This window comes from Idiotropiscis lumnitzeri, chromosome 7 (genome assembly GCF_059441095.1).
Source record: "Idiotropiscis lumnitzeri isolate Australia: NSW breed Sydney's pygmy pipehorse chromosome 7, RoL_Ilum_1.0, whole genome shotgun sequence".
NCBI lineage: Eukaryota > Metazoa > Chordata > Actinopteri > Syngnathiformes > Syngnathidae > Idiotropiscis > Idiotropiscis lumnitzeri.
Window position 1 is genome coordinate 16,816,565 of NC_142397.1, and position 20,304 is coordinate 16,836,868.

A 20,304-nucleotide genomic window follows, 5' to 3' on the forward strand; every position below is an offset into this window, starting at 1 on the left:
TCACGTATGATTTTGTATTGCCGGTTTTAATATAATATCGTTCACATTGCAAAGCGTGGTTATCAGCGCCCATCAATTGTGTTCTAGGAATCCCTACTATCATGAAGGCATCAACCATCATATTTCCAACATGGCGACATGCTTGGTCGCCTTTTGCTCGTTTAGACTCTTTACAAAGTTTATATCGACGCCGGTAGTACGACATCTCTCAACGCAGAAGTTGTGTTTTAATGTTCCCCGTCCATTTTCTCATCAAAGCAGCTTGTATGAGCATGTTCGTGAAGGATATAGCGACAAGCCGCAGCTGGACATTAAAGCAGTATGTGAGCAGACCGACAAAGTCATAGCTAATGTGGAGAGCAGGAAAGGCGAGCTCCGCGGGCAAGATGTCAAGGAAATTGTAAGTAGCACGAATATGTCGCGTTTTGGTGTTGTCTCCAGTTCAGTTTGTCTGGAAATGTTGGCATCCGTGTTTGTGTTTCTTTCAGGTGCGTGTGTGGCAGCAGCTCCAGGCAGTACGAGGGGAAATCTTTGAGCTCGAAGAGCAGAAACAGCATATTAGTGGAACGGTCAAAACTTTAGTGGTCAGTTCAGTAAAAACAAATTATGTAGTAATGATGAGATGAAGCCTTATGAGGCAAGAACTAATTGAGCGAACTAATTCGAGAAAGGGTTCAATTCGCTTAGTTCACGAACCACCTGCTGGCCAGGTGTATAATCACAGGCAGCTGTATAATGTATGCTTCATAGATTTTGTCTGTTTTGACTGTAGGGAATCATGAATAATTACCCCCCCCCCCAAAAAAAAAATCTATTCAATACAGAGTGTCTATTTTTCCCAACATATGATATGGCAGGATGTATAATGGTTAAGTTTGTATGCAGCAAATTGGGCTAAAGTAATCCTCCTCATCCCTCTTTCCCTGTGATGTTTTTAAACATCTACCCATTAAATTTCTGATAAACAAACAGTGCATATAATGACCAGTTCCATACGGTCCTGGCTGAGGTGCCAACACACGCCCACCGTCCTTCATGTTGAATGTCATATGCGTAACCACTGGCCTGAAAATCCGGCGTGCTGAGCAAATCAACGTTCACTCGTACAATGTGAGATGACGCTTGCTCTCTCTACGGCCCAAAGTGTCCTCAACTAAATTAAACTACTATAATACTTTTACACTATACTACTATAACACTTTAACAATTCTAATATATTTGTCCAGACTTTGTGCTGAGTGCAGCTATAAAAAAAATACATTTTGAATGGGGCACTGCCTGAGGGGATTAGATTACTCAGATCAACTCAACTGTATTTATAAAGCACTTTAAGGCAACCGCCACTGAATATAAAGTGTTGTACATGGAGCAAAAGTAAATCATACAACAACAAACAATGAAACAAAATAATGACAGTAAAAAGCACAAAAACGGTAAAACTAAAGCCAAGTATCACGCTAAGTCAAAATCCAAACAATAAAGATTAATAAATTAATTAATAACGTTTTAAGGATGGGAAGCGAGGGGAATTGCCTTACGTTTAGCAGAAGGACATTCCAAAGAGAGGGACCGCCAACAGAAAATGTTCGATCCCCCTAGTCTTTGCATAGTCCTCTGTGCCTCTAATAGTATCTTGTCCGAAGATCTAAGGCATGTGCATAGGATTGAAGGAGCTGAGAGGGATGAAGTGGGATGAGACTATTTGGAGATTTGAAAACAAATCAAATCTTACAAAGAACTCTAAAATGTACACGAATACTACTAGTCAAGAGGTGAGCAGCAGCATTTTGGATCACCTGGAGACGCTTGATGGAGGATTGGCTGACTCCAAAATAAAGTACGTTACAGAAATCCAGTCGAGATGTGACAAAGGCATGAATTACTGTTTCAAGGTGCTGTTGAGAAAGGAATACTTTGCCTTAGCCAGCACCCTCAGATTAAAGAAGATGGCTCAAACAACAGCACTGGTTTGCCGGTCCGATTTAAAATCACTGTCAGGTTTAAGACCCATGTTTGAGACTTACCTTTGGATAAGGAGTCTGGTTTGCTGTCAAACAGCAAATTCTGAAACGTTTTCTGAAGCAGCCACATGGTGCGACAGTCAGTGAGGCTTCTGATATTATTTTCAGTTCCTCTCTGAAATGAAGTAAGCTTCAACACAACGTTCCCTTCATTACTCGCTAAACTCTACAAAGCATCGGCATGTCTCGTAACATCACTAGATTTAAGGTCATATATTAAGGAGTCATAAATCATGTGAAACAAAATAGACTGCAAACGACTCTGCAGTTTATTGCTGCCAAGTAATCCAGTCCAGTCTGTCAAAGAATTATTTCCACCCAATCATAGAATTCCTTATAATTAAACATCTATATGTCCACCCCTGACCTGGATACAGTAATATTTTTACATTCTTAACCTGAATATATTCATTTGTGCATGCATGTTTTCTCTGGGATCAAAAGCCAGAATCATGAATTTGACAATTATCTGTTCTTAGGCAAAATACAGAAAGGAGGACCTCGCCGCAGTAAGTCAAATGTTGACAATTAGTAAATCATTCCAAATATTGAATGGATTAATACCATCAGACTTATGCTCTTAACATACATGCGTTGGCCACACAGCTTCCAGAGTACAACCAGGCACTGCTGAAAGGTCGAGAGGTCCGTAAGAGACTCAACCATCTCTATCCCAGAGAAACACAGCTGGATCAGGAACACTATAGCCGAGCACTGCGTCTGCCCAACACCACACACCCTGACGTTGTGAGAATTCATTCACGTGCACAGAACTCTTTCATTCTCGCTGTGTGGCAAATTGTTGACATTTCAAACCTTTCCTTCTCAGCCCGTTGGAGATGAGAGCCAAGCAAAGGTCGTAGAGCTGGTTGGGCAGAAACGTGGTGAGTGTTGTGAACTGCTTGGAATATTAAATGCACTTTTTATATACATGTGTGGTATAGAAAAAATATTTTGGCTTTTGTTTTTCTTGAAGAATTTGACTTTAAGCCCCGAGGCCATGTTGAACTGGGGGAGCTGTTGGGTGGCCTCATCAGGCAGAGGTGATGATGACTCTTCTTTTGCTGTCTTATGGATCAGATTTCTCTTTTGTGATCGATCTTGTGAGCTAGTATTAGCCAGTGTTGTTTTCGTCAACGATGCCGATGACGGGAATATTTTACTCACGGCCCTTTTTTTCATGACGATAAAATGTGATAAACTAATAAGCATTTTTGTCCAAAAGACTAAGACTAAATCTAAAATGCCTGCCAAAAACAACACTGGTATTAGCTATGACATTTACATTTTGAATGAACATGGTTATACCTTCCAAGTGATTCCCCGGCTGTGTACATTTACCTGAGTACATATCTTTGTTCTGCTTCAGGCATCTTGCTCATGTCTCAGGTCACAGATCTTACTATCTGAGGGGGGCAGGAGCCAGACTTCAGACAGCGCTCCAAAACTTTGCACTCGACACACTGCAACGCCGTGTAAGCTGCTAAAAGATTAGATATTGATAAAACAAATTTGTATGCTGTAGACCTGTGTATTTATTATATGTAATTATGATTTTTTTTTTTCCACTGACAGGGCTTCATTCCCATGGTTGTACCTGACATGCTGAAGAGTGCAGTGTTTGTAAGTAGCGCCTTCTCTGTTTTTGGTCTGTGTTATTTGGACAGCATGACAGATTAATTCATTAAAAATGTGCACAATTGAAGCAAACAAAAACATGATGTGTAAACTATCATGATAAGAAGCAGGGAAATAAAAATGGATTGAAACTCGCACTAAGGTCATTCAAAACACCTTCTTTATCCTTTTTGGCTAGTTGCTGATTGACAACGTCAAACTAACTTGTGTTAAAAGATTGTCTACTTTATTTTCATGTCTACAGGAGGGATGTGGCATGCAGCCCAATGCCCATCGATCTCAGGTCTACTCATTGGACCCGGCTCGTTTCCCAGACCTAAACCTGGCTGGGACTGGAGAAGTTGGAGTGGCAGGTCTTCCCTACTGTTTTTTTTTGCAAGTTTTAGTTTGTATCAGCACCTTTGCATAGATGCTCATTCCATTTTTGATTTGTTGATCGTTTTGTAAACAGAGGTCCTTCGTTCTCACCAACCTAAGGCATTTCAAGGTTACCACTGGCGCCCATTGAACTAGTTTGCACAGCGGCATAAGAATACGTCGTCGCATGGCACAAAAAGGCATGCTCAGTTTCTGCCGTACTTTGTTTTCATTGGATTAGTTCATGGTCTAGAAGTTTTTTTTTTTTCATACAAATTTACTGTAATTCTGTCTTTGCTACTCCCTGTGAGCGTACATTGTGATAGACTATGCACTTTCTGATTGCCATTGCAAATTAGACACCGTATCAAGTTAAAATAAAGCAGTCCAATTCTGGTTAATTGATTTTTAAAAAATGTTAGGCTTAAAATAGGTTTTATTAGCTTTTATTTTAAAGACTAGGTTTTGCATGTTTTGCATTCTTTTAGATAAGGAACTAATTTTGCACATGCTCAAATGTTGTATACCTTTCCACCCCAGGTTATTTCATGGACCACGCAGTTAATTTTAAGGATATGCCTGTCAGGTATGACATACTCCCTCACTCCAAGTGAAATTATGTTGTTTGAAATATTTGTAGCTGACATGCTTTGCCACCTCCTGCTTCAGGACAGTGTGCAGCAGTACATGTTACAGAGCAGAGACGGACACAGGGAGAGAGACCTGGGGCCTCTATAGAGTTCATCACTTCAATAAGGTTCGTATAGACTCAATTAGCTGCTACTAAAGTAATTGGTACAATCCAATTACTGTAAATCCAATGATATAGCTTTGAAAAAAAATCACACCATTACATCAGTACTGTAAGTTTACTTTTGATCAATAATGTGGGTCTTGATTGCTGAAAGACGAGCATTGCTACAAAGCTCCATCAGTTGAGCAAATGTTTACCAGTCTTAATAGCAGCATAATTACACAAAAGATTCAAACTTAAACTCATCCAATTTGATTTCTTTAGTGTCAAGCTTATACTACTGACTTATTTAGATGAGCTGGATTGATACAGAAGATAAGCATTCTTTATTAATCCTGTGATGGGATTTAATTTATAGATGCATGAACTAAAGTATAACACAGCATTCACTTCATAATTTAGTTTTTTTTTTCACGTTTATCTTCTTTGCGTACTCTAAGTGGAGGGAGACTTGTAAAGAAATAATTTCATTGTTTAGTGCTGCGTTTGTTTAGTGTGCGTATGACAAATAGTTTAAAATTGTGTTTGTATGTCTAGGTTGAGATGTTTGGGGTGACGGCCAATGAGACGGGGGAGGAGAGCGCTCAGCTCCTCGAGGAGTTTGTCTCCTTACAAAAAGAGATATTTTCTGCACTGGAGCTCCACTACAGGTCTGAAATGGCACACCAAATCCTGCGTTGCATCGCTGATCACAGATTTCTTTTTATAATTGGGAGTGTATTTTTTCGTAGAGTTTTGGACATGCCAACACAGGAGTTGGGTCCTCCAGCCTATAGAAAGTATGACATTGAAGCCTGGATGCCCGGGAGGAACAGTTACGGCGAGGTCAGCAACATTATACAGTATTATTATTATACAGTACATATGTATACTGTTTTAAGAGTGCAATCACCTGAACTGAAATCAGGCAAGTGTCACACTATTTCCCCATTTGATAGTTTTGTCGGCATTGCAACAGAACTGTAACGTCTCAGATGTATTCCATCTGCCTTTCAGATTTCTAGTGGTTCGAACTGTACTGACTACCAGAGCAGACGTCTGAACATCCTTTATGAGAGAGACGATGGCACCCTGCAGTACGCCCACACAGTAAGATTGCAGAGGAGAAGCTCTTTTATTTCTCCTGCTGTTTTAGGACCCAGCAAACCTGCTCGGTGTTTGTTTTGATTTTAGGTGAATGCCACAGCATGCGCCATCCCCAGAACAATCATTGCCATCCTGGAGACTCACCAAACCAAAGTAAGATTCCAGCCTACAAAAGACTTTACATTTAGCAAACAGTACTTGCCTCCAAAAATCTATGTATAACAAATGTCCTTTATCCGCAAAGTTAAATCTTGAGGTGATATCAAATTCCATGTTACCCACATTGGTTTGTGTCCTTTACAAGCAAGATATATTAATAGTTGCATTAATAGTTGCATTACAATATAGTTGCATATGCTCAATTTTGTCCTTACTGTTGAAGAATTACATTAAGTTCTCTGTGGCCAGTTGCATAGATCTAAGTTATAGCCAGATTCTTTGAGGGGTTTTAGATAGTGTTTTATCAACATATTCCATAATCCTGTGAACACATCAAAAGATGGTACACTCGGGAATATAAAATGAAGTATGAGGAATATGGAACCCATGGTCAACAATAACTTTTTAACAGTTGAGCCCGTATTCCTTATAAACTAAAGGTAAAACAGTTTAGATATCACATTTTCTACATCTCTGTACCCACAGGAAGGATCAGTTCTGGTCCCCAGAGCTTTGCAACCATACATGGGTCTTGAAATAATTGAGAAGCCAAAGAATACTCCTCTGAAATACATTGGCCCCAACCAGCCCAGCCGCCCACCCAGGCCTTCTCCCACAATTACGTGACATCAGTGTTGGGAATAATGTGTTAGAAAAGTATTACATTTAGCGTAAGGATCTCTTCCTGTAATGCAGTGTCTCAGTGATGCTCATTACAATTCACCGAAGGGAGCATTTTTTCTGGACGTGCCGTTTTCAAGACCGATGCATTTTAAATTTATACAGCACTCCACTAACTAAGTCAGCGCAGTGTTCCACTTTGTGCGACCTGTGCTTCTGAGGGCCCACCTTTCTGCATGGTCTGTACAGTCAGACTGGTCATTGGCTGCATTTTAAGTCACCGTCAATGCATTACTGGTTCAAAATAGCCTAGTGACCTACAAATGTATAATGGAATATACTGTAAATACATAATATTGTTATTCCCTTGACTGATCATGATGTCACTTAGTGTGAATAAAAGTCAATCATTTGACACCATAGCGAGGGTTTAATGCATCATAATGCTTTGCAAATGTGTTTTTAATGTCTTCATATGTTTGAGGGGCTGAACAAGGAATAAAAGCAATTGAGAGTATTTGTCTGAAAAAATGTCTTCCAATAGTTGGCTGTGTCAAATTATCTGGAAGACAGCAACTGTTCATGAATAATATCCAACACTGATGCTTTACATGTTTTTCATTTACTGTATGTTGGGTCGCCTGTGCATTTAGCACAGCTGGCTTCAGTGGACTCTTAACTGACATTAATCCACCTTTTACAACCATCTCTGATGTTGCAGTTATATAAACTATTAGACAGCCCAGAAAGAAGCATAGAGCTGCAATGTATTTAATTTGGAGCACTTCAAAATCAACATTCATCAAATATGAAAAATAAAACGTTTAAATAAATCATACTCACCAGCAATGTTGATTTTTCCTTGAAATTTGTGCACAAGGCTGCAGGTGTATTTTGCTAATGAAAGTTAGCTCTGACAGAGGTTTTGCTGTGCTTGAATGGCACACGTCGTAGTCGACCCCGACTGACACTGAGGATCATTTTTTAAATCTTTTAAATCGTGTTTTGAGGTACATTGGCTGACATTCCTGATTCTGGAGGCCTTGGGAAGGTTTGATTAACGTTTTGGCACTTAGTGGCTGAAATCTAATTTGATCCACAAATAAATCATCATGGAAACTGCCGCCAAGAGAACTTTTAAAAGGCCAATCAAAGAGCGGCAAACCACTGACTGCGTCTTAGTTTTGAGTACAGTGTTCGTCAACGAAGTGCTTTAGTACATCACAAACAGGTGAGTGTCACAGTCTCCCTGTAGGGGGCACCAAAGCAGAACACCGCATGTAACTGGCTTTGTAAAGACTACTGCATTTATATTCTCTGCAAAAAAAAAAACACAGACGAGCAAAATCTATGCAATACTAACAAGCAACTTTGGTTGTTTTTGATAAAAGAACAGTAACGGTAAATATTCTGATACCAGTAAATTCGAATTTGGAGTAACGCTATATACCGTGTTCCACTTGATTTATTTACAAAGTACAGGTGACATAAGCTTTAGGAGCTGGCCTACGTCACTTGACCTAACACAAACGCGAGCGCGCGTGCACGCCGCCGTGCAGCATTCGGCTCAGTTGCTCACCCCTCAGCGAGGGTGTTACGTGTGCTTGTGTGTGCGGTGTGGCGCGTGTGTGATGACTGGTATCCACATCCAGCCCACGGTTTGAAGGATATCTCCTGAAAGGAACAGCTTTTTTGGATCCTATGGGAGTTCTGACTGCCGCAGTTTGTCTCTTGGCGGCCGTGGGAGGTCAGTGTTGGTCATATTTCGCCGTTTTTGCCTTTTGTCGGACATATGTGGCTTGAATTAATGCTGAAAATGTCCGAATGGAGGCTTCACGTTTCCCATTTGACTGCTTTATTATGCACAATAGAATTACCTCCACTTGTCATTTGTTATACGCCTTTAGTATTTTTTTTAAAGATGGAATCACATTTTGTTCAATTTCGCAGTTTAGCATGCAATGAAAAGAACACCATGTGCACGCGACTATAAATTGGTTCGAGTGCGTTCAGGCTTGGTTAGATCCTTGCAGCATTTTTCAATAGTCTTGATATCCAACGTACGTCGTCCATGCAGTGGCGGCCCTAACTCGAATCATACATGGTGTGTAATACCTTTCTGCCCTCCACATCACCACATCTCACACATAGACACACACCGATGAAAAGCACATTTGTTGAACTTATATTGGAACTAAAAACAAGAATACAGGTCGCAATGGGTTTGCCAAATAATAATTCCAGGTAGGAAAACAGAAGGAAAAAAACATTCTGCATTGTACAAATGAAAATGAGAATTGCTAAGTCAAGTTAAAATGACTGTAAAGTGAAAATAAAATCCATCCATCCATTATCTGAAACACTTCTCAACCCGGACATGCCTACCCAGCTATCTTTGGGCAATAGATGGGGTACATCCAGAACTGGTTGCCAACCAAAAGCAGAGCACAAAGACAAACAACCAGTCACACTCACAATCACCCTTGGGGCCACTTTAGTGTTTCATGAACCTACCATGCATGTTTTTGGAACGTGGGCGAAAACAGGAGAAAACCAACCCATGCACCTCGAAATTGCTTGCACACCACAAGAGTTGACAACCGTAAGCAATTTATTATGCTGTTGTTGCAGTGTGACATAAGGTAGCAATAATCAATTTCATTGACTGGTGACCAGTCAATGGTGCCTCCTGCCCAAAGTCAGTTGGGATGGCCTTTGGGTTTAATCATTATTAGTGTATCCAATCTGTGTTTTGGTATAATTAATTTATTGTGTATCAGACTTTATGTTCTTTCCACCAAAGCTCTAATTTGCCATTCAAACATCCTAGTGGGCGGGACTTTCATTATTATTATCATATATTTTTTCTTCTTTTGCCTTTTGGTCAGTTGGAATTTTGTAATGAATAAATGTGCCAAAATTTTTGGCATAGTGGGCAAGATGAACCTGTCTTTATTCTAATTTAGAAATCGGTAAATAGTCCAACATTTGCCTTTCTTGAACTGTGGGTGCAAAGGCAAACACATTCTGGGTATGTCCATCCATCTACAGTATGGACTGACATTCAACTTCCGGGGTTGTGCTGCACTGCTTAGGTTACCTTTTAATGATATAATGGCAGTAAGGGATTGGAGACAAATTTAGCCCCGGATGGAAACTACCTTCAGGCTTGTGCCCCTGGGAATAGTGTGTGTGCATGTGTGTTATTGTGAGTTGTGTGCGCGAGAGAGATGTAAGCTTCTTTGCTCTGCCACTTCACCAAGGGAACAGTGATTAACTGGGAACAAGTCTCCCTCTCTGACAAGCATCAGACACTGCTTGTTTTTGTTTTTCTTTCTTAGCTTACCATTGTATCAGAAATTAAAAATATGATTACTCTAATTTTCCTATTTTTGGCTCCAGTGGGATGTCGGCCAGTAATCTCACCCCTCAATGATGCAAAGGTAAGGATTTTTTTTTCTCCTCTCCAATATTTTCCTGAATATTCCATTTTTACAAAGATAATTCTGTTTGTGTTTTTTTTCAAGGTTGAATGTATTATTCAAGAAACGCTGAATGGAGATGGGTCGCAACATGAGTGTGACCCTCAGCTAGCAGGTGATATTTGTAATAAGTATTCACATAGCCATGATCACCAACAATTGCTGAGGTTTGGAGTAAAAAATATTCATATACTATGTGATATTCATACTCCTATTTTATCATGCTACATGCTTTTGCCTGGAAGCAACATTTGGCATCCTTAAAAGCATGTAAAGTGTAAAACATTAAAACAACAAAAAAACACCTATTAAATGTAATGACGAATGAGGAGGACATATTTCGTTTTTAACAGATACACTGTAACTATTACCCAAGTCTAAAATACCAAAAATACTCCTTTTCTGCTTGCCAGTTTTTTCCTTATTGAGGGTCGCTGTTGAAAAACTGTAACCACTACTAATTTAGTCTAAAACGAGTGTTGAACTGCACAAGATTCATAACCTGTAATCCCTTCATGTGGACCATCCTAAATGAACATGCCCTGCAGTTGAATTTCAAGTTGCACTCAATTGAAATGCTGGCGACTATAGTTTGGTGTGACCCGCATTGTCTGTCAATAATTTGATTATGTGGAGTGTCTAATTTTCTGCAGCGGAACTTGATGAAGTGCAAAGACACCATGATCTGCTCGGGGAGCTGCAGAGGCTGGCTGATGAAGGTACACATTGATTCACTCATCCCTTGTATTTGTCCTTTCTCGACATGGTACCCAGTGAACCCCCATTTACCGCGGGGAATTTTGTACATACCTGACCCCATCCGCGGTGTAGAGACCATATAAAGAGACTCTCTCACACGTTTTAAACGTCAAAGCACACATAAACCTATTAAAGCACACTTTGACAGTCTTTGCACATATTCTCACTCTCTTGCTGTCAAGAAATGGGAGACTTTTATACAACATCACTTTCAGGAAATGAGAGGAAGACTCTTTCACTTGTACTGTTATCAAACGAAACACAAAAAAAAATAAAAATTTTATAGTTAAACAACAAAATGCAAAGCATGTAATATTTAACACCTAATGAAAGTCCACAAGCTTGATGATAAAATATAATTTGAATTGCTATGGATGGGCTAAAGCAAAATGACATGGTCATTATAAATGTTGAAATTACTGCAACTTTAACACACATGGAGCAGCAACACATGCAAACAAGCACTTCCATGCATATACTGTATTCTCTCTGCTTTTTGGGAACAATGACTGTTACTACATCATAGTTGGGAAGCGTCTGAGGTCCATTTTAGGATTTTGCAGCATAATGATGTAAAAACACTGAAAGCCCACAACTCTAACCTCAGCTTTACCTGTATACAATAAAATTAGCCTTCTGCTAATTCATCGATTTAGCAAGGGCAGAAAAGATTAACCGTTATATAGAGGGGCTCCCTGTAATGATATTTCCACAGCTCCTGTGTGACAATTGAAATGAGGTATGTTCTGGCTGACCCTTGCAGAGAAAGAGCGATATGAATATAATATCGCTGATGCGGAGGCTGATTTGAAGTCAAAGGATGACGAGAGCGATGCAACCAAAACAACAATAGATGACCACACGAAGAGGGAGATGGATGAGCCAAAGATAGATGATACAGGGATCCATGACGAAGAGGAGAGAGCTAAGGAGCTTGAGGAACTGCTAGCTAAAGAGATCAGCGAGAAGGAAAAGGAGGAGAGTAATGATGACGAGCTCAAAGAGCTGCTGAAAGAGCTGAAGAAAAAGCGTTACCAGATGAAGGAAAGAGGGAGCCCAAAAAGCCAGTGGTCAGAAAAAGGTCTGGAGGAGGATGACACCAAGCAAAAGATGGCAAGAGACAAAGTGGAAGTTCAGCAGCAGAGTCTTGCCGATCAAAGGAAGGATGAGTTAGAGCTGAGCATGGAGAAGGAGAAGGTGGAGAAGGAGCTGAAGGAGCTGACGCGCAAGAATAAGCCAGAGGAGGAGAGGGTGAGGAAGGAGAAGCAGGAGGAGCTGGACGAGCTGGTCAAGAAGATGCAACGAGTTGAGGACGAGGCACGAGCACAGAAGAGCGACGACGGTGTGGACCAGGGCAAAGAAGAGGAGGAGGACGACGGTGAAAAGGGAGGGAGTGAGAATGAAGCGAGGAGCAAAGAGGGAGCAGCGGAGGTGAAGGAGCCGCCACAGAAGCGAGTGATGGAGAAAGCTAGCGATGAGGCCACTCGCCAGTTCGAGAGGGAGAGGTTGAAGGGCCAGGAGGAGGACAACGATCCACATGGGGAGGATGAAGAAGATGAGGATGAGTACACCAGAGAGGATGAAGATGATGATGAGGGTGGCTTGGATGATGAAGAGGGCGAGGTATGTCAAAGAAAAAACTGGTATCATTTTATCTTAAAAGTATCTTATAATAATTTCTATGGTGGTATTTGGTTGTTTTGTTTTTTTTCATTTTTTTTTAATGAGTTTTGTAGGACACTGTCAGAGGTATGCTCTTGTGGGGTAAAATGACATTGTATCAATTGAAGGGGAGTTTAATACAATATTTTGGTTTTAGCTACCCTAGATTGAGGAACTTGCGTACCCAATGCGGATATGCAAATGTGAGAATAGTTTTTGTTTTATGAATGATCTTACAAGCACACTTTAGCTGAAGGCTTTGTATTTTATCTCTAAACAACAACAAAAACTGAGAGTGAGAGCCTGAAACACAAAAAGTATTTTCTGTCCCCATACTACTGTGGTGTGGTGTGAGCGGAATCCGCAAATATGCAGGCTCAGTCAAGTGCGGAACAAGGGCGCAAAGGGGGTGGGGCAACAGAGCCCTTCGCAGAATTGGGACACCCTAAAAACTCACACCCTCAACGGGAACACGCAGTTGAGGCGACTACAAGTCTAGCTATATTAGGATTGGGCTGTATTGAGGCCGATCCAAGTGCTACATTATAATGTGACTGTAGGGAAACGGCTGTAAGGTGGAACTAATTGTCTATATCACAGAATCAAGAACGCGGGGTGGCCAGCGAGTTGGCCACGGCCATCATGTAGCTCCTCCTCTGAGTACAATATCTTCTTGTTCGTTAGTAGTCAAGTACTGCATGTTATCAATAAAATGTTCTCTCAATGTGCTAAATGTTTCCCCGCTTAAGTGATGACTGAAATCTTACACTGCTGTCTGCATAAATGGATGCCGTTTTCTCTCCTTTCCATCTGCAGGAGCTGCTGGAGATCGAAGCCCAGTTACGTGAAGTTGCCGCAGAGCTGAGAGAGCTGCGGAGAGGATAAACACCCACACACACAGTAGCCCTTGGTTCTCATTCAAACATTCAGCTCCCCTGATTCCCATCTGCCTCCTCTGTGTCCATTCTTTGGATGCAAAATGATTTTTGATTGGGAACTGTTCCTATTGTTTGTTCATCTGTGTCAACGCAATGCTAATTTTAGTTTTGGAGCTCTATGCGACTCTCTGAATCCATGCTTAGTGGGCTTGCCACTATTACCTGTAAATCTTTAGATAACAGGTGGAATCAGTTGTTAAATGCCACAGATGCAAGCATTCAACACTTTTATTTAAATGTCATTAGAAAAACACATTTCACACAGCATTTTGAGTCCCGAGTCATCAAACCATACACACAGTGCTTCTTGTCTCAGAAGTTACAACAGATTCTCTATAATAAGCAATGTGTGTGTATCAATATCTGTTTTGTGCAATAATCGATAGCTATATGTAAAGTGTTATGACTGTTATGTATAACTGATATTTGTACCCAAGGGTTAACATGAATTCTTTCAAGAAATAAGGATTGTTTCATTAGGCTCGTGTACTGTTAAAATCAGACTGTTTGTGATGAACAAGGGTGACACGAACAAAACACAAATGGACCTTGTTTGCTGACACGTATGTCAGGTGTTGAGTTGCACATGGTGTGGATGTGCATGGGCGGTGCCGGAGGGAAATGATGTACTTAGAGCTTACAAGGTCTCAACGTGTCACTTGAGGTTCAGACAGCTTTGCACTCTTAACAAGCCAAGGACGAGGCAGGGACGAGGAAGACACTAAAGCCATTTTCTTGTCTTTTGGAACACTGATACTGAAAAGAACTGTTGTAATCGCTCAGTGGTGTTACATCACATTTGCAGTGGTTGCTGTCTTTGTGCTCGTATAAATATCATTGCGCCAAGGTCATACAAAGTAAAAGGCAAAAGCGCCTCCTAGTGGACACTGCGTCAAATTGCACAAGGTAAACATTTATAACAGGGTTACCAAGAGACTCAGTTAACTGCAATAATACTATAATCACTGCGGCACACATAAATGCAATAATGAATATTAAAAAAGTAAGCCAATATAGCAGGTATTTTAATACGCCATTTGAGTGCACATAGTACTCCTTTAGTAAATATATGATCTTTTTTTCTATACTGCCACGAGTTGCAATCTGATGTAAACACTCAAATAATAATTAAAACTAATAATATTGCTATGATCCATTCCAAAGATGATGATTGTTCATTTCATAATTAAAGAATGTTTATTGTACTTAAGAGTTGTTTTTGTACATATGTGTATGATGTATCAAGCAGCGAGGTCGATGAAGGATATGTCTGTAGCGGGATGATATTGAGGAGATTTCAAAATCATTTAAAATGGTCAAAATATTGGTAACATTACAGACGAATAGAGTGCTATATTTTGTGCCTGCTGTCTCCAATGCTATTCATTAACCAATAAAAGTAAATTTAAACACATTTCTTGCCAATTGTTTATGTTCTAATTCCAATGACTTCACTGCACAAAAAATATTTCAGTCAATTCCGATGTTTTTGTGTTCATAAAAATGACTGATTAATGTGTTACATTGTGTGTTATGACCCTGTAGTGTCTCCGAGGCCTCTTTCCATAGTGGAAGTTCCCTCTTTGTGTTTGGTCATCTCAGGAGAGCCAGCAGAAGAAGCTTGTTTGTCCAACACTGACTCAATGTGGCTGAGCAGAGAAGAGAAAAACTGGGGCACGCCATCATAACCTGACAACAGACAACACTTTGAACAATCTGCTCGTAGGATGCGTGTGTGATTCTCATTGTGTTCACCTGGAAAGATGTTGATATCAATAACGGAGAGAGTGTACGTGTCTATATTGATGATGACATCCACACCAAACAGCGCCAAGCCAAGCTGAATGCGCAGCTCTCTGACCAGGGCGGCAACAGCCTCCGTGCTGGGAGGAGGCAGGCATGGCATTTGCTCATCCAGCTTGGGGAAGGGAGAACCAATTTCAGTGGGTTTGAGACTGTTGAACCTTTTCACAAAAGTTTCAAAATCAGCAATTGCCACTTCATCAGTGGCATCCCGCTTTAATGAGTATTTTAATGTAGATTATTTAAAAAAAACAAACTGAAAGATCCTTAGATATGGCTCGTTTACTTTAAAAATGATCATTCATACTCACAGCTGTGAGATCAGAGCTAGACTCTGGTTTGGACACTTGCTGACTGTTAAAGAAGATGGTCTTTCTGTCTGCAGGCAGAGAGAAACCACAGCTGGAGTTTGTACAGCGAACACACAAATCAGAAAGTGAAAAAAAACAAAACAAGATATCATAAGAAGATTATTAGAACAGGATCTGGGTTAGGGTGTGAAAAACAAAGGGTTCAATGAGACTGTGGATTGAGAAATGAAAGACAAGAAGGGGGCAAACTGCATTTTCTGACTGACCACATTGCCCAGTGGGAAAGTTCTTGAGTGAGGGTCTTTCCACACAGAAGTGTCTTTCTCCGACTACAAACAACTTGTGCAGGACAGCTCCATGGTTGACAAAGCTCTGGAGGACACATGGAGGATGGATCTCCGCCAGACTTGCCGCACTGAAGATCAGCGACATCTATGCACCGAGTACATGGAAAGTACAATTACGAACAAAAGGCAGAAGCTCTACTAACGAAAACAACTCGTATAATTGCATGACTGCACTTACCTCATGGGAAAGAGAACCGTGGGCCACTCGTGTTTTACAAACTGTCCAATGGAGAACAAAGTATTGGATGTTGTTAACGCAGGAAATCAGAGAGGAAAATATGTTCCAATTGCCTTCCCGCTTCATATTAAATTTGATTAGAATGATTCTGTTCATAATTTTTTATACAGAAACTGGTGTCATAAACTTATACTGCTATATTTTATCTGCATTTCCTTTGTGTGTGTTCATCCATTTCATGCGGTTGTGCCAAATTCTCCATCGCCTTTTCTGACTGTGTACGGTAGCAGAACCCTCAGTAACAGCAGATGCGTGTCAGTTTTTTTTTTTTTACCTGAGACACCGACTACATTGCTCGCTAGCGAGTCATTTTAAAGCTTGTGCTTTATCAAGTGAGTATCTAAAAGGCTTCTGAGAACGAGGCAGAAAACTGACTGAGAGGGAAGCTCAGGTTCTGAGTCTCCACTTTGTGCTGAATGGAAGGCATATCGGTTGCATTGTGGACCTCAACGTATGGAGGACTGCAAATGTGCCAATCTGTCAAAAAAAAAAAAACATAAACACAATCAAAGCCTTCACATCAACGGGTTGTTTACATAATTGCAGTAGTATTATTACTAAACATGAGACCTCGGAGTGAATTGTGAAGCTTGCTCATGATCCGGTAGGAGGCAAAGCGGTCTAGAATTTGGGTCATGGCAGGCAGGGGATCCAGAAGAACTGTCCTGCTGTGAGCTGACACATAGTTCTGGAACATAACACAGCGGCTTATTTCGCTTTCACACCCAACAGGCAAAAATACAAGAGCTAAATTGCAGATTTTTTTCCTCTGCAACCACTGCTACGCTTAAAAGTCATTTTGTTAACCAAATAAATATATAGCATAAATTGTCAACTATGGTCTTCAGTTATCCTGATAACATTATAAACAAACAAAATGACAGGAGACCTGACTAAACTACTTTCTCACCATTATAGCTAAAATAAAGCAGATTTTTCTCATTTTTTACATTTTACACAGCCCTGGTGTACAGAAGCAAAAGTTGAAGTCAGAAATGCCGCTAATGAGAAACTTAAACTTAAATGTAAACAATTGCCGCCATGGTGGATTTTTCTGTAATATTGAGTAAATAAACACGACCACACAGTCATGCAGAGGAACTATGGCAACCAATATAAAAGAAACTTACTTTCAAAGTTAGAGGTACAATGAGATATTTTTTTTCCATGAGTTCAAGGTCCTGGAAGGTAGCAGCCCAAATCGGCCCTATTTATTCCAGAAGAGGAGCTACCACAACTGTCAAACTTGTCAATGGGTAAAGATTTTTGCACAACAGATATGACATTAAGACATTATTACCTATATGATATTTTCCTGCTAATCTAAAAATAGATATTTTTATTTCACTATCAATATTTTCTTTTTTTTTTTTTGGGTCTTCTACGTGATATTGTGACTATCATGCATCGCAAAGCAGCTCTCTATGACCTTGACTGACCAACTGCCACTGAAACCCAGATACCAATCAAGTTACGGTGATTATGTGAAACGTAATTAAAAAAAGAATTCTGATGAATGATTTGGGAATCATTTTCAACTGATATACAACTGAATACGCTAAGAAACTAAGAAACTTGATTTTTTTTTTTTTTTTTTTTGCAAGTATTCACTCATTTTGAATTAAAAAAAAAAAGCTGGCCTGGCGCATGTTAACCACTGTGTTATGTTACAGACCCGACTCTCATTCCGCATTTGGGAACTGAGGACACAAACTTTCAAACTTTGCAGGTGGAATTATTCCCATTCGTGCCTGATGTGCAACTTCAACTCCGTTGTCTTATTTTGAGCGACATAATGCACCAGACATTTTGAATTGGAGACAGGACTGAACTGCTGGCCGACCAGTCTACTACTCCCACGCTTTTACGAAGAGGCCACACTGTTGTAACAACATGCAGAGTGTGGCTTTTCGTTGTCTTGCTCTAATAAACAATGACCCTGAAAAAGAAATTGCTTGGACGTCAGCATATGTTGCTCCAAAAGTTGTATGTATCTTTCAGCAGTAGTGGTAACTTCACAGATTCGCAAGTTATCCATGACCCATGCTATGGGAACTCGAACACACTACCACACTGAGGCTACCGTGTCTCTGCTGGAGTAGTAACCGAAGTGTTGCCTATTCGAATTTTGCCGTGTCCAAGTCATGTGTCTTGTCCTTGGGTAAGATGCTTCGTCAACACCACCAGAACGTGAATATGTGAGTGCATGGATTCTGTATCCACTGTGAATCATCTTTGAGTGTCCAAAAAGCGGCATATAAAACTGATGCATTATTATTATAACGTCACAGATGCTGACTTTTCAACTTTAGGCTAATAACAATCTCGATGGTCTTGGCCCAAAAGAACGCGATAACAATGATTTTTAAATGTAATTTGAACTATGGACTCGTCAGACGACAGGATACTTTTTCCACTTCGTATCATGCCATCTCAGATGATCAAGATCTTGGTCAAATTATATTTAAGGGTTTGTTTGCTAGTTCGGCTAGCTTTTTCCACACAAAAGTGTGTCATGTGAACGGACTTTGCAGTATAATATTAGCTAACATTTACAATCTCCGGACACTTCATTGGGTGCACCAGCACAACCTAAAACAAAGATCTCCCTTTATTATTTTTAATCTTTATTTTGGATGTAATTTGTCGTGTTGCATGGCACTGCTAGATATTTCTCGACAGAGAAGGACAGCAGAATTGGAGCACAGTATGAGGCAGTGCAGTTTTACAACACTACAGACTACAACCATACGGTTTACTATAAACATAATAACACCTCACTTTGTCAATCATAATCATCCCTAATATTGTGGCTGGTAACTGGAATGCAAAATGACAGATGAGACTCTGCATATTTGTTTAACATTTAAAACAATGATGTGATGTGATGTTGGTTCTTTTTAGTTCCACCTGGAAGTTGACCAGGAGCTGCTTTGATTGGCTGTCATGTTCCGCTTCCACGATGACATCAGACAGCTTGTGAACTATGACATCGAAGGGTCCTTGAGGCCCAAGTGGCTGAGTAAGATCAATCTGAAGAATTAAAAAAAAAAAAGATTTCATTGCATCTTGAATCTTCCTTCTTGCCAGATTATCTAAGAAAGTCTTGTCATTGGACATTGGCTTTATTGCACACAAACGAGAATGTTAATTAAATGCAGTTAAAATGAGAACACTATTCCATATAATGTTGCCTTCAAGCTAACTGTTTTGTACTACCCCTTTTTCATGACACTTTCTCAAGAAAAATACACAGAAGGCTAATAGGAGGTGGCTGCAGGTGGTTGTGACATGGATTACTAAAGTTGTGGACATCTGTATTTGACACCGTGAACATGCATGCATGCACACTCAAGTGAACTATTTCACCTTCACAAAACAGTACAACCTGATGTGCCTGTGCTTTGGAAATTACACAGATAAAGACAAATCTACACGTCTATACACTCGCACACACACGCATTCACACAAACGCACACACACTGTCTAGGAAAACAAATACAGACAATATGCAAGTCCTGCATTCATCACAAATCTTCAAGGTGAGAAATTACCCCCACTCTTGTATTTACATGAAAAAAGTCAAATTACCTCCACCACCTCCACTCCGTGGTCCCTGGATGAACAAAGCAAATTGGTTTATATTCTCTTCTATTCAAGAGTAGTTTTATGTTAAACATGACAAAGAATGTTCGGCAATTCTCAAAATGGAATACTTAATATCCTTTCATTAAGTACACTCATTCGGTGACTACAATATGCTTAGTCTCTGTTGTTCGGTCACTGCACTGAGTGGACAAACTTTGTGACCCTAATTCGCATCCAGTTCGAAAATATGTATAGTCCCATATCATAATCATGATAATAAAAAGAAACAAAAGTCATATAACTTACGCACAGAGCTGTGCAAAGGCGTCCAGATTCATCCTTCGGCGTTTCTTATCACTGAGGCAAAAGCCCACTCTGCGGCGCGACATTTGGCCTGTTTCTCTTGTGACCCGCTGACAGCAGAGAGAGACAGTTAGAGTGGAATGCCCACGCTCTTGTCCGTAACCTCCACTCCACTGGCCACACACACCCACTCACACACTGCATCTCAAAAGTATAGTTACTCAACTTTACCTTACA

At 40.3% G+C, this 20,304-nt stretch overlaps 3 protein-coding genes across 4 annotated transcripts; 2 read left to right on the forward strand and 1 right to left on the reverse strand.

Annotated features, from left to right (window-relative positions):
- Positions 1-107: 107 nt before the first annotated feature.
- On the forward strand, positions 108-7,449 carry sars2 (seryl-tRNA synthetase 2, mitochondrial). The gene is made up of 16 exons (XM_088301532.1): positions 108-400; positions 489-584; positions 2,501-2,530; positions 2,628-2,768; positions 2,851-2,905; positions 2,998-3,064; positions 3,391-3,496; positions 3,597-3,644; positions 3,904-4,012; positions 4,557-4,602; positions 4,686-4,773; positions 5,308-5,420; positions 5,502-5,595; positions 5,767-5,859; positions 5,944-6,009; positions 6,502-7,449. Exons 1-16 carry the CDS (start codon positions 131-133, stop codon positions 6,640-6,642), a joined length of 1,563 nt encoding a protein of 520 aa, XP_088157658.1. The 5' UTR covers positions 108-130; the 3' UTR covers positions 6,643-7,449.
- Positions 7,450-8,180: 731 nt separating this feature from the next.
- LOC148333791 (uncharacterized) lies at positions 8,181-14,891 on the forward strand. Its single transcript, XM_088299912.1, has 6 exons — positions 8,181-8,383; positions 10,039-10,079; positions 10,164-10,233; positions 10,772-10,837; positions 11,641-12,500; positions 13,356-14,891. The coding sequence occupies exons 1-6, from the start codon at positions 8,338-8,340 to the stop codon at positions 13,422-13,424; spliced, it is 1,152 nt and encodes a 383-aa protein (XP_088156038.1). The 5' UTR covers positions 8,181-8,337; the 3' UTR covers positions 13,425-14,891.
- LOC148333792 (inositol-tetrakisphosphate 1-kinase-like) lies at positions 13,168-20,304 on the reverse strand. Of its 2 annotated transcripts, none has more exons than XM_088299913.1 (10): positions 20,071-20,304; positions 19,768-19,792; positions 19,087-19,209; positions 16,747-16,864; positions 16,552-16,653; positions 16,117-16,157; positions 15,858-16,023; positions 15,592-15,659; positions 15,233-15,395; positions 13,168-15,166 (listed from the first exon to the last, which is right to left on the reverse strand). In XM_088299913.1, the coding sequence occupies exons 1-10, from the start codon at positions 20,151-20,153 to the stop codon at positions 15,009-15,011; spliced, it is 1,047 nt and encodes a 348-aa protein (XP_088156039.1). In that variant the 5' UTR covers positions 20,154-20,304; the 3' UTR covers positions 13,168-15,008. The 2 variants fall into 2 exon arrangements, with proteins under 2 accessions (XP_088156039.1, XP_088156040.1); XM_088299914.1 differs by having other exon boundaries at positions 15,024-15,166; positions 15,841-16,023.

Coding starts and splice junctions, on each gene's coding strand:
- LOC148333792 (XM_088299913.1), bottom strand. CDS start 20,153: ATGTCGCGCCGCAGAGTGGGCTTTTGCCTCAGTGATAAGAAACGCCGA. Junction 16,654..16,746: donor GCTTCACAATTCACTCCGAG/GTCTCATGTTTA, acceptor TTTTTTTGACAG/ATTGGCACATTTGCAGTCCT. Junction 16,024..16,116: donor ACGGTTCTCTTTCCCATGAG/GTAAGTGCAGTC, acceptor CTCGGTGCATAG/ATGTCGCTGATCTTCAGTGC.
- LOC148333791 (XM_088299912.1), top strand. CDS start 8,338: ATGGGAGTTCTGACTGCCGCAGTTTGTCTCTTGGCGGCCGTGGGAG. Junction 8,384..10,038: donor TCTCTTGGCGGCCGTGGGAG/GTCAGTGTTGGT, acceptor TTTTGGCTCCAG/TGGGATGTCGGCCAGTAATC. Junction 10,080..10,163: donor CACCCCTCAATGATGCAAAG/GTAAGGATTTTT, acceptor TTTTTTTTCAAG/GTTGAATGTATTATTCAAGA.
- sars2 (XM_088301532.1), top strand. CDS start 131: ATGGCGACATGCTTGGTCGCCTTTTGCTCGTTTAGACTCTTTACAAAG. Junction 5,421..5,501: donor GCACTGGAGCTCCACTACAG/GTCTGAAATGGC, acceptor ATTTTTTCGTAG/AGTTTTGGACATGCCAACAC. Junction 5,860..5,943: donor CCCTGCAGTACGCCCACACA/GTAAGATTGCAG, acceptor TTTTGATTTTAG/GTGAATGCCACAGCATGCGC.